This window comes from Lampris incognitus, chromosome 7 (genome assembly GCF_029633865.1).
Source record: "Lampris incognitus isolate fLamInc1 chromosome 7, fLamInc1.hap2, whole genome shotgun sequence".
NCBI lineage: Eukaryota > Metazoa > Chordata > Actinopteri > Lampriformes > Lampridae > Lampris > Lampris incognitus.
The window spans coordinates 9,109,014-9,122,889 of NC_079217.1; the positions used below are offsets into that span (position 1 = coordinate 9,109,014).

Genomic DNA, 13,876 nt, shown 5'->3' on the forward strand with positions numbered 1-13,876 from the left:
GAATGTCGGGGGGGGGGGGGGATAGTGAATTTGATGTGAGCCAGAACCAGTCTCTCAAAGCACTTCATGGCAATGGGGGTGAGTGCTATGGTTCGGTAGTCATTCAGACATGTGGGTGTTGATTTCTTGGGGACAGGAATGATAGAGGTGGTCTTAAAGCATGCCGGGACTATGGACTGGGACAATGAGAGGTTAAATATAGTTGTGAAGACCTCAGCCGGCCTATTCGGAGCATTCCTGGAGGACCCGACCCGCTATGCCGTCCGGTCCGGCAGCCTTCCGTGTGTTCACTCTTCGCAGTGATTCTCTGACCTCTGCGATCGATAGAGTGAGCACCTGGTTTTGTGGATGGGTGGGGATTTTTGTAGCTGGTTCAGTATTGTCCTTGTCAAAGTGGGCGTAGAAATGATTTAGCTCGTCTGGAAGGGAGGCATCATGGCCAGTGGGATGTAATACTAGCTGAAAGAAGCTGCTCTAACTCACGTGTCCATGATCATACGGATATTTCTTTTACTTGTTGACATGCAAAGCTTATGCATATGTTATTTACATTTTTTCTCTTTGAATACAAAGTGATAATCATAAACAAATTAAAACTGTGATTTGATTATGATGGAATCAGCTAGACTGAATCAGAATCAGAAACACCTTATTTGTATTATTTATTTGACTTTATTTAATTAGAAAATATGCATTCGTTGTGAGCAAATCATACAACTCCAAATTCCTTTATATATTCATCTTTCCTGAACTCAGGGATATTTTAATTTGTCTGGCCTTCACTAAAATAGCTTTATAAGTAAAATACCATGTCTTTAAAGAAAAATCATTGAGTTTGAGCTTTAGATAGGGTGTTTGTCGTGACACTGTAGAATGTGTGACTGAAAATAAACACAATAACTAAATGAAAAAAAATTAAAAATAAAATATTAAAAGTTGCCTCAATGGATTCACATAAACATAAAACTTACTCTTTTTGAGTTTTACCTTTGCCTCAGAGGAAAACAAACATGTTGGCCCAGCTATTTAGAAAGACTGCACCGTAACCAGAAAATCACAGGTATGATACCAGTAACAGTATACATTTTGATTTACCAAGGTGTCCTGTAGCAACACACTTGCCTATTGTAGTTTATAAAAGAGAAACTATTAGAATATAAATATCGAAAAGTTGCCGTAAGGATGTATGGATAACATCTAACCTGTAGTTACAATAGTCGTGGTTGGATGTCAAGCAGTTTGAAAGGCTTTGTCAGGAGTGACATGGATATGGCAAGAAGAGGTAGCAGTTACCTGGTAAAGTGATACAGTCTCAAAGGACATCTACCATATTTACTATTAGATGCTCATCAATATTTCAGGTTTCAGCTGTTGTGAGAGTGCGAGTGGGTTCATTTTCAGATGCTAGACAGGAAGTCTAAAGTCACAGCCAGCTGTGTGACCGAGCTGTCAGCTGGTGGCTTTTCTAAATATGAGGTCTGGGTTATCATGTATGACTTGGTTGGTCCATATCATACAAATAATAAATATTACACAGGTTTTTTTTTTTTGGCTATTCAGTCATATTTACATGGATATCAAACACCAATGTATGAGTGATGGATAGTGAATAAAAGGTTGTGAAATCGCAATTTAGTGTGAGATTGCAATAATAAACTGAGACCGTTTTAATATTGCCGCACTTTTGCACATTGTATATTATTTTCCCTTTTTCGGGTGGTCTTTGTCTTTGTTACGGCCACGGGTGTGTCCGTATAGTTTTGTGTTGCCTCCTGTATCACTCTGACTCTACATTCAGGTATCTGCCAGGTGCTCCTCATCACCTAATCAACCGGTCAACGAATCATCCAATTTTCATCAGCTGTGCAGTCTCCCATTTAAACCCCCACATGTCTTCAGTTCACCGGCCAGCTAGTTTAGTTTGTGTGATGTAGTTACTTTGTGTTTGTAACGTCTGGCCCGTTTTTGGTTTAGTTTGCATTGTGACTATTTTGAGTTATGTTTAGTTGTTTAGCTCTTTTGGGCGAGGGGATCAAGGTAAGATGCCCATGGGCAAACACCCCATCACGTAGCTTACATCTGTTAGACACACTAGGTTAGCAGCGGTTGCCACCTTTTTGTCTTTAGGTTTGGTGCTTTTCAGCACTGTCAAGGGTGGGTTACTTTTGTTAATAGTTTGTTTTGGCAACCGTTCGGTTCCCTTGTCCTGTCATTGTTAATAAATATATTTATTATATCGATACGTTTATGTCTCACTGTGTTGCACCCTCACCTCACTGTTACTCAGTACACTAATAGTTGCACCCTCTCCAGACCGAGGGTCGTAACAGTCTTCCACAAGCTTGGGTCCTCTACGAGAGGCCTGGGAGTTTGAGGGTTCTTCACAGTATCTTAGCTGTTCGTAGGACAGCTCTTCTGGACAGAGATCTCAGATGTTGTCCCTGGAATCTGCTGGAGCCCCTCCTCCGGTTTGGGGGGGGGGGTCACAGCCCCTACTGCTCCTATTACCACTGGCACTACTGTGGATTTCTCAGTCCACATCTGATCTAGTTCTTCCTTCAGGCCTTGGTATTTCTCTAGCTTCTCATGCTCTTTCTTCCTGATGTTGCTGTTGCTTGGGATTACTACATCGATCACTACTGTTCCTTGTTGACCACCACAATGTCTGGTTGGTTAGCCAGCACCTGCTTGTCAGTCTGGAACTTGAAGTCCCACAGGATATTAGCTCTGCCATTCTCACCCACCTTTGGTGGTGTCTCCCATTTGGACTTGGGGACTTCCAGTCTGTATTCAGTGCAGATGTTCCTGTACACTATACCAGCTACTTGGTTATGCCTTTCAGTGTACACTTTCCCAGCTATCATTTTACACCCTGCTACTAAGTGCTGGACTGTCTCATGAGTGTCTTTGCACAGCCTGCATCTTGGGTCTTGTCTGTTGTGGTAGACCCCCGCTTCAACCAATCTGGTGCTGAGTGCCTGTTCTTGCGCTGTTATGATCAGAGCCTCTGTGCTGTCCTTCAGTCCAACCTTCTCTAGCAAATGGTAGGATTTCTCTATCAGCTACGTCTTCTCTGTGTCGATGGTACATCTCATGGAGGGGCTTAGTCTTCCATGATACCTCCTCTTCTCCTTCCTCCCCAACCTCTGTCTTCTGCTGTCTGAGGTACTCACTTGGCAGTTCATCCCAGTGGATGAATCTCTTTTTTTTTTTTTTGGGATTCCCCCCCCCCTCCTCAGAATTGTACTTGGTCAATTACCCCACTCTCTCGAGCTATCCCAATCACTGCTCCACCCCCTCTGCCGATCAGGGGAGGGCTGCAGACTACCACATGCCTCATCCAATACATGTGGAGTCGCCAGCCACTTCTTTTCACCTGACAGTGAGGAGTTTCACCAGGGGGACGTAGTGCATGGAAGGATCCCGCTATACCCCTCAGTTTCCCCTCCCCCCTGAACAGGCATCCCGACCGACCAGAGGAGGCGCTAGGACACATACCCACATCCGGCTTCCCACCCACAGACACAGCCAATTGTGTCTGTAGGGATGCCCGACCAAGGGGGAGGTAACAGGGATTCGAACCAGAGATCCCTGTGTTGGTAGGCAACAGAATAGACTGCCACACCACCCGGATGCCCGGAGGGCCCTTTTTTCTAATGTACTCATGGATGTTCCTTGATTCATCCTGGATAGTGACTCTGACACTCACTAACCCTCACTATATAAACTTAGCACAAAAAGTAAGGAAATGTGTGTTTGGTAGATTATTTCTTTGTTGTAACAATGCTTCTTGGCAATAAATCTTATATCAGGCAGCTGATTGTCAGCACCTGGGGTACCAGAAGCTCAAAACAAGAGTCAGTAGCAGCAGCAAAATAAGCTGTTTGGCATTGGCAGAGAAGATTTGGCAAATTTTTCATGGGCACAGCCCACATACTCAGCTCTGCCGCTCATCCCACAGATGCATGTTCCTTACAAATGTGGCACCATTTAAAAGGGAACCAAACAGGCTTTCCAACGGTATAAGATTTATTGCCAAGAAGCATTGTTACAACAAAGGAATAATCTACCAAACACACATTTTCTTATATATATAAAACCCAGTGAGTGAAGTTCTTTATGAGACAGTACAAGCCTGTTTCATGCCATAAACAATCATCAGCTGTCAATAAAGCTACACAGGAAAGGACATACCATTTACTGCCTCGTTTTACACATCACATGCACAACGTCCAATGGGGAAGGGAGAGGTGCGACGTTCAACAATTTAAAAAACACGTGATCGCTAACAGTCCAATTGGGGGGGGGGCTGGTATTTGTCTATTGGCATGATTTATTTATAATTACAAAATGTGTTGTTTCCCATGTAGCTTTATTGACAGCTGATGATTGCTTATGGCATGAAACAGGCTTGTACTGCCTCATAAAGAATTTACTTGACTCACTGGATTATTTTGCTCCTTATTTGTTGAGCACTTTTCCTACTGTTGAGTGTTTCTTTTGTTGCATAAAAGGGAATTTCACCGCTCATTGTATTTGTACATGAAGTATGTGACGGCCAACCCTTTTGAATCTTTGAATCTTTGGACTTCACCTGAATCGCAATGTTCAAGCACAATGACGTGAACAAAATGCAGCGAAGCGGTTTGATGAAATGGGCTCTGCTCTGAACAGCTTGAGTTGGGATCGCTTGAACGTTGGCTAAGGGAAGCCTGTGTGGGCTTTTGCAACACACTGGGCTTTAAAAAAGGCCTTTAGTTGTACATTTTCTTTGAATTATTGCAGTTTTCATAAGAGGGGATTGAGTTTTAAAAAATCATAACTTCGAATCGTATAGTATGTTTATAATTTTGTAAATAGAAAGAGGTAGAATCGGGTTTCACTCTTTGCAAAGCGTTCATTGTGCAAACATCACATTTTTCTCCAAAGTTTCAATTTAATGATGCAACTGTTGACACTGCGTAGCTGGCCAAACAGCTCGCGGTGTGACTGTGTGCATGTTTAGCGGGGCATTTCCGGCGGGGGGGGGGGGGGGGGTCATGAATGCTTAAGAAAAAGAAGTCCTTTTTTTTAACTTAGTTTTTATTTCAGTTTCACAACTTATACAACCAAATTCACAATTTTTCCTGCTGTTTTTTTTTCTTCAATTTTTCCCAGCTGTACCCACATGGTTTACAGATAATTCCACAAATGGGAACCAAAAAACAAAACATAAGGAAAATAAAAAATAAGTAAATTAAAAAAAACCCCGCTTTACTTCAGCTTGAAGTGTTAGTTGTAATAGTGGTATAAATTAAAGACATGAATAAATATATTTTTGAAAAAAAGGGAAAGGAGGGGTCAGGGTCAGGGAGGGGAGTTGTGTACGCATGTGTGAATGACGTCCTTTTTAATGAAAGTCCTTAAATCTCCCTTGATTGGATTTGTTCCTCCTCTTCTCCCTCCGCCGCCGACATTCATCACCTCCAGCCGTGAAGCGGCCCTGCGGCTAATTGCTCACCGCGCGTGCAGCTAAGCCGCCGGTTGGCGGTAACACGGCCCCCGGGATTACGTTTCAGGCTACTCTTTCAGCAGCACCTGTAGCCATCCTGGTCCAGACAAGTCTGTCACCTCCTCACTGAGCGGCCTACAAAGTGAGGACCGACTTGCCTTCAGATACGGTGAAAAATGTGAAGTGTGGTTGAGCGAGGGGGTCCGTGGGAATCAGGATCGGCCCAGTTGGGACAATGAGGCAAACCTGTGCCAACATAAATAACCCCCCCATCTTTTCTGCATATCTATGTGTTTGAGTGGAGACAAAGAGAGAAATATGAAGATGCAATGACATGGCACGATTGTGTGTATGTGTGTGTGTGTGTGTGCGCGTTGTTGGGAATAAACTAAACACAGCACAAAAAACACACTGGTGAATATCATATAGCAGGGTTGCCCATTGACTTGTCACGGTTACAAACCATTGGATGAAGAAATCTGAGACCATTTATGACAAAAAGGAGACAGGAATGGATCTCTTAAAAAAAAAAAGCACATTTTTATTAGAAAAAAGATTCTTGTGAAACACCCCTGGGGGCTTTAGTACATCACAGGCAGTGTGTTGTGGCCGGAGACGGGTACTTCTGTGCTGTCTCAGTGCACACACAGTGAAGTACTTTGTCCTTTATCTAGCCCCCCCCCCCACACACACACACAGATGCACCCATGCACCCCCCCCACAACACACACAGAGCAACACACATATACCCCCCCACCCCGCTGCACCACAGAGAAAGAATTGAATACACATTGTATTGAAAACACACAGAACCTATCTGCTGTACCGTTCCCGGTGAGTAATGACATCCTGAGTGTCCTCACAGAGCTGAAAAAATAAACTAATCAAGTTGCCTAAAAAGCTTCAAACTCATCTAAAAATACATCAAGAGAAGAACGCTCAATCGAATGGACGCCTCCCTTCTTCGGGGGAGGTTTCTTGTCAAGATGTCACTCAAATCTCTTTGTCTCCTCCTTTATTCTCATCATTTACGTAGCTATGTCTCATAAATAAGCTGAAGTATGACTCGCGGACATGGCAGTATCAATAAAAGCTATATTTTTTCCATGGTTAGCACTGGAAAAGTAACGATTGTACACAAAAAGCATGTTATCATTCAATCTTGATCTTTTAAAATAGTTAATGCATGTGAGTGGTAGCAAAAAAGAAACAGTCACAAAGTAAAAACGTGATTACTTTTGTCTTTTCCAGAACACTTCAGAAGCAAAGCTCCTGTCAAATGGAGGTTGTGTGCTTCTTTAGTCTCTCGGGTACAGGCATACTAAACAGTAAAGGCAAAATCTAACACGTCCTTCATTGTGGAGTCTTCCTGTGGGGCCGAGCCCTTTCTGCACACCTTCAGTAATGGTGTCGATCACAGTTTGGAGATAAAAATTAAAAAAAAAAGATTCGTAGTTTTGGGTTGACCTTCTTTTGCTCATACATAGTCCTTCCTCTCGAACCCCGGGCCCCCGGCGGAGCGTGGGGCGGAGTAGGCCATTCTGGACGGGTTGTATCTCTTGTCACGCGGTGGGCAGGAGCAGCAGAGGAGCCCGCCGCCCAGCAGCAGAAGGGCGGCGGCCGCCCAGCCAATGTAGAGCGCGGCTCCCAGCTCCCTCCTCTGTGCGTCAGTCAGCAGGGGGTTGTAGAAGTCCCGGATGATGGTGTTGGCTGACCAGGAGACGGGGATGAGCTGCATGACCCCCGAGACGATGAAGAAGACCCCGGAGACAATCATAACCTTGGCCTTGGCCACCTCGTCATCGATGCAGTTGGTGCACTTGGCCCCGGTGATGGCGACCAGCACGGCCAGTATGGCCAGCAGGATGGAGATGACAGTGAGGGCGCGGGCGGCTTGGAGGTCCTGGGACAGGGCCAGCATGGAGTCGTAGACCTTGCACTGCATCTGGCCCGTGCTCTGGACCACGCAGGTCATCCAGAGGCCCTCCCAGATGATCTGCGCTGTCACGATGTTGCTGCCAATGAAGGCGGTCACCCGCCACATGGGCAGGGCACAGGCGACGATGGCGATAATCCATCCCAGAATGCACAGGGAGATCCCGATCAGCTCCAGCCCGATGGACATGGTGATGATTGAGTTCTTCTGCTCTTTCTTCCTCGACGGCTGCTGCTGCGAAACGTTGGCCCCCTGCCTGAGTTCTGGATCAGAGAGAAGATCGTATGGGTGAGGAATCAAACCCGAGACATGCAATTAACTCAATGTCAGCCCTTGTATCTGTTGTCGGTGTGTCATGATGTGGTGCCCCGGCTTCACACGTATCCTTTATAAGGGAGATCAGGTGAAGGGGAGGAGATTTTGGAGGAGCTGATGTCACAGGGAGTAGGAAGGACCTGAGAGGCTCACTGCTATCAGTTTACACAGCTTCAACAAAGGAGGCCTTTAACGGCTGAAAGGGCACGCATGTGTTGTTGTAACCAACCTAACGTATCTGAAAGGCTCCAAACGACAGAAGTGTAAAGTGAAGTCTTTTAATGGTAACTCAAATGATATTCGTCATTGTTGTTGCAAGAAAACATGTTTGTGATCATACGTTTATCCAGGGTGACCGACCAGCTACTTCCTTAATAGCTGCTAATTTGCTGGTGATCGATTCTTTCATGCAGTTGTATTTCCCACTTCTTTTATAATTATCTCCAGTTTATTTTTTCCATTTTTTTTCCATTTTGATTTTATTCATTTATGTATTTATTTCTAACTTTATTTTTATGTTCTCCTTATCCCATTCTCTTTAGCTTATATTTTTGTTTTATCTGTATGTTTTCTTCTTTTATCACTGACCTACTTTTTATCTGTTCACTTTGACATAATATGATGTGCATTTTGATGAGTTTGAATCATACTGAAAAAGCTTAATGCTTTTAAGTTTATTTAATACTCGATGTCTAATTCCCTTTTTCATGTTTCTTGAAGACTTATTATGGAAACACCAAGTTGCTTTAATCATCACCACTGTACTTAACATAACAACATAACATAACATTCCATGACCTGACATAACATAACATAGCATAACATGACATGACATGACAGAACAGAACATAACACAACATAATATAGCAAAACATAACATGACATTACATAATGTATGTAGCGTAACGTGATGTGACATAGCTTAACATTACATAAAATAATAACATGACATGACATGACATAGCCAACACAACACGACACAACACAACATGACATAGCGTAACATAACTTAACAACATAACGTGACATGACATAATGTGACGTGACGTGACGTGACATGACATAACATAACAGGGCATAAACTCACCCTGCCATTTACATGAAACAGTCAGTTTTATGATTAATTAGTAGAAGTCATATGAGGTTACTCATAGACAAGCTCAAATCCTGTGTCATCATTTCCTCTCCTGTATCTCACCCCTCTGTGATGAGATTAGGCTCCTATCCAACCACAGAGCTTTTGTTTCTTTTGTTTTGTTTTTTTGTTTTGTTTTAAGCAGCTCATAAAAGAAGAATGCATGACCTCCCTTTTGCCTTCCTGACTGACCAGCCAGCCACCAAACTTCTTCTTGTTTAATGTGCTTTAATGGCCTCTGTCTGTTAGTCTCTGGAATGCCCTTGAAATTCTTCAAGGCCGGGATGCTCTGTTTAGATATGCTTGAAAAACCAGGTTAATAGCCTCTCCCCCCCTTGCTGGCATTATGTGACCCAGTGTTGACAACCAAACCCTGGTCTCTGCCCCGAGCATGAAACAGGCTCTTTGTGTAGAGACGGAGGGAACATAAGAGGCAGCAGGGTTGATAGACTCACAGTCATGCTGTTTGAAAGTAGGGTTGCCCGGGACTCATGGGAACAGTTGTATCCCTGAATATGAGGGTTGTGTATTAACCACAGAGGCTGGGTGTCCTCCTGCATCCACTTCTAAATGTGCTGTTTTGAATCTTTGTGCGGGTTTCAGTGTTGTGATGAATGATTACCTTTTCTTCATGCGCTACAGAGGCTGTTTACTGACACCTACCCCTGCAGAAAAGATTGCTTTTTGGGGCCTAATGTGGAGGGTAAAACTCATGCATACCATCAATGAGTAATTAATTAAAGAAGTCCAAAGAAACTTGGCAAAGGCAAATCAAATACTTTTTTTTTATTTTAAGTTGCATGCTTCAGACAAAACACACACAAAATAAAAAGGTAATCCTTTGGTCCCAAAGGTTTAGGTAAAGAAAAAAAATACTTCAGTCAAAAGAAAGTAGAAAAATCGACTTTTGTTAATTTAACTGATTTGTCCCACTTCAGAACATCTGAACTTCTCAGTAAAGATGAAGGGTTCCTGTATGAGATACATAGATGGACATCTTCAGTCAGTCAGTCGGTAAAGTAAAAAACTAACAACAATGATTCAACTATTCTAGAATATTCAGATTACAGCATTTAAAGTGAACTGGATATTGTATCTTGTAAAATATAGGATACCCCACATCACTGACTTGTTGCCAAAAGCCCCAGTGCTTTAAATGGCTTTAAATGGCTTTAAATGGTAACACATAGGAGATTTAACAGTATTACATCAGCTGTGTGTAACAGTAGGCACCTGTCCTACTTTCATTGAAAATATTGAGCTCTGTCTTGCCTTTCACATCACAAAGTATTTCACTACACCTTAGTACTACAACGATCCGAGATAGGCTGTAAAGAAAAATGAAATCACCCCATTTCTCCCCGAACAGTCCTTTTCCCTTCGTGGGAAGTATGAGGAGAAGGGAGAAGGTGCAAGGTCAGACGTAGTCCCTCTTATCGTAGCCACTTGGAGCCACCGACCGGGTCTGGGAGTACATCATCCGCGAAGGGGAACCGTACCTCCTTTCTGGCTGCTTGGGGCAACTGCAGCAGAGAATGCATCCCCCTATGAGCAGGAAGGAAGCTGCTGCCCAGCCCAGGTACAAAGCGGCACCTATTTCCCTTTTCTGCGCCTCCGGTGTGACCAGGCTGTAGAACTCCATGACGATAGAGTGGGCCGACCAGGACACGGGGATCAACTGGGTCAGGGAAGCCACGATGAAGGCTGACCCAGCAGCTATCATCACACGAGCCTTGGCCGCCTCTTCCTCCACGCAGTTGGTGCACTTGGCCCCCACCACAGCCACCAGCACCCCTACGACACCCACTATGATGGAGATGATGGTGAGGGCGCGGGCCGCCTGCAGGTCGGCGCTCAGGGCCAACATGGAGTCATAGACCTTGCACTGCATCTGGCCGGTACTCTGGACCACACAGCTCATCCAGATGCCCTCCCAGATAGTCTGGGCGGTCACGATATTCACCCCGATGAAGGCCGACACTCTCCACATGGGCAAGGCGCAGGACACCACAGCAGAAATCCATCCCAGGACGGCCAGGGTCACGCCGAGTATCTCCAGTCCAACTGCGGGCATTTTATCTTTTCAAGCCTCTCTCCTAGAGTTAGATTACTCCGATAGACCTCTGTTTTTCACTGGTCTGATGTGGATTCCCGGTGTGTGCGCCGGACTTCTCATATGTCATATAACCGGGGGATGTTTTCACTGCTGAAGGTGGAGTCACTTGGTAATTGGCCAGGGGGGATTTTCAAATCATTTTCTGTCCCAGCTTGTTTGAACGTCCCAAACCCAGCCTTGGTATGTAAATGGCCTTGGTTTAATCATTCAACATCACTATCCCTCCCAGTAGCTGTCCCAACTGTGTGTTTAGCTTGGGGTAGGGAGTAGATATGAGGCCTGTAACTCGGGACTTGGGTAGTTAAAGGATAACAGGCATAAAAGACAGGCGGATGAATGATTAAAAGTGGAATGCACATTATCAACTCTTGTGGGTTTCTCTTTGTGCAACTCTGGTGACAGGTCAGGTGCCCACCGTTGAATTGTTGCAGGGTTTTTGGGCTCTGGGATTTTTGCACATTTTCCAGTCTTACGCTATTTCATAACATATATGACCTACACCTCTGAAATGGTCGGCAAACCTTATTCAAAACGTGTCGTCCATCTAAAATTTGTCACTATAAGCATTTTTGGGAACGATGTGATTTATCCCAAATAAATAAGCGGAGGCTGTATATTTGAATCTTGTTATCTAGGAAATGAGTACAAATGACTTAAAAAGTGCATTTGAAATGTCAAATACAGGGCTGTAATAGGGGTGTGCGCAGCCGTGTATTGGTGAAAAAATATTAAATGGCTCAATTCACACCCAACTGGAAGAGATGGTAAATAACTATAACATTTTCAGCGGAGATATTCTCACCTACCTCAGCCGTCAGTCTGGTTGAGCCTTCTGTCTTTCTGGGAAGCCTGGGAAGTATGTAACTGGGAGCACATGTGCTCCCAGTTACATACTTCCCAGGCTTCCCAGTACTTTCCAAACTGAACTGCAATGCAAACAGCACTGACCTCTTTCCAGACCTAAACTGTTGAGCCTTTCCAGTAGCACCAGTAAGACTTGGTCCTTTATTTGTTTTTGTAGCACTTATCGAAACGTAATGACAAAGTTCTTCACACGACAATATAGAATGAAAATTATCTAACAGACAACAGTAAAAATACAAAAAGGACCAGGGCTCGAATTGGGGGGGGGGTCTGGACCCCCCATAATGAACAAGGGACGTCCCATAAGAAAGGAAAAAAATTAAGCTTGGGGGTCCCCCATAGTATTATGGTTGTAATAAAATAAAGACAATAAATTATCAATTATTTTTGGGGCATGTTGTAGCGGTTCTTATTTGACATGTAGCAGTAAATCTGTGAGACATGCCTGTCTTTATGTTGCACCGGTACCTCTGTTCTGCCTACGTGTTCACAGTCAGATCGGGCTCTCTGGACCGCAAATGCTGACCAATCAGAATCCTTCTAGGCAGCACAGTCACGTCACGAGCGGGTACAGATACAGCCCTCTGCTCTGTCTCCCGCTCCACAATTACAGACAGGTAACGACTAAAGTTAGCTAACAAAACATGTGAATTGTGAAAGAAGCTCCAGTAAATAGTTTAAGTATTGATATCACATATTGTAAAAATAATGATTTCTCCCCGATATTGCTGCAGTGTTAACTACGAATGAACAGAGTTGTGATCTTAGTCAATTTTTGTTGTTGTTGTTGTTGCTGTAAACTAGCTAGTTAACGTTATCTGGCTATCTGATGCTGTTTTGACGTTGGCTGTAACGTTATGCTAACGTTACTTGTCAGAGCTAGCTTTACAGCGCTTGTCACTAGCTAGCTAATGCTGCTAGTGTCGTGTGTGCCTAACATGATCATAGACATTCATTACATAACATTAGCATAGACATTTATTTCGCAATTAAGTGTTCAGAAACTTCCAGAACCGCATTAGCTAGCTAGCTAATGCTGCTAGTGTCGTGTGTGCCTAGCATTATCATAGACATTCTATTTACTAACGATACAAGAAATAATCGAGAAACTAATGATCGTATTGCAGCTAGCTAGCTGTGCATTTGTGTGATCAGAAACTAGAGCTATCTGTCAGAGGTTCTGTATGCTCTGACAGGTTCTGTATGTTAGTAATATAGCTTTTTTTCCTCGTATATGCGAGTATAACCGTTAGTGAATAATGTCAAACGTCCCCTCGTGTAGGCTACAACTTGTTATCTGATCAGATTTAGCTAACATCAATGGCTTTTTATACCATTGTAAACTCGAAAATAATTATGTAAACACTTTTAAAGATTAGTGTGTAATCGGGAAAAACGGTCCAACAATAACCCCCCAGTAAGTTTAACTTCGAAATATTGTTTTCTATTTATTGAAGAGGAATGTTTTGGTTCATATGTTACAATCCGCACTTGAAACGACGGGCGCGTGGCACGAGCGACTCTAGCGAGGCAGAATCGAAAATAACAGAATTAAGTCTCACTGGCATTCATTCATTCATTCATTCATTCTGTCTTAAACTGAAGAGTAAATAGATATTCACCTCTCCTCCCAGACTTACAAAGTGGTTGCATTGAGTCAAAAGGCCTTTCAAAAAACAGCATAATTTTAGCGTTTTAACACCCGCCCAACTGCAAATAGCGGACCCCCCCCCCCCATAACTGGTCACTCAGTTCGAGCACTGGAAAGGATTAATAACAGTGTATGAGAATACATAAAACATAGCACCCTCAGTGAATAATTCAGCAAAATGAACTAAATCCAAGTTAGTGTCATGATGAAGGCATGGACAAGCACTGATATATGAGTGACGTGGAAAGAAAAGAATTGAATTGACTATTGTGTCGATGCAGACAGATTTTCTATAATTATTCTGATCAACTAAAATATAAATAAATAAAAAAGGGTGAGAGAGAGAGAGAGCGATATATATATATATA

At 43.4% G+C, this 13,876-nt stretch overlaps 2 protein-coding genes across 2 annotated transcripts; both read right to left on the reverse strand.

Annotated features, from left to right (window-relative positions):
- Positions 1–6,227: 6,227 nt before the first annotated feature.
- LOC130115374 (claudin-3-like) lies at positions 6,228–7,774 on the reverse strand. The gene has a single exon (XM_056283001.1). It carries the CDS (start codon positions 7,614–7,616, stop codon positions 6,969–6,971), a length of 648 nt encoding a protein of 215 aa, XP_056138976.1. The 5' UTR covers positions 7,617–7,774; the 3' UTR covers positions 6,228–6,968.
- A 1,874-nt stretch (positions 7,775–9,648) lies between these two features.
- LOC130115461 (claudin-4-like) lies at positions 9,649–11,102 on the reverse strand. Its single transcript, XM_056283128.1, has 2 exons — positions 10,228–11,102; positions 9,649–9,849 (listed from the first exon to the last, which is right to left on the reverse strand). The coding sequence occupies exon 1, from the start codon at positions 10,949–10,951 to the stop codon at positions 10,295–10,297; it is 657 nt and encodes a 218-aa protein (XP_056139103.1). The 5' UTR covers positions 10,952–11,102; the 3' UTR covers positions 9,649–9,849; positions 10,228–10,294.
- Between the last annotated feature and the right edge of the window lie 2,774 nt (positions 11,103–13,876).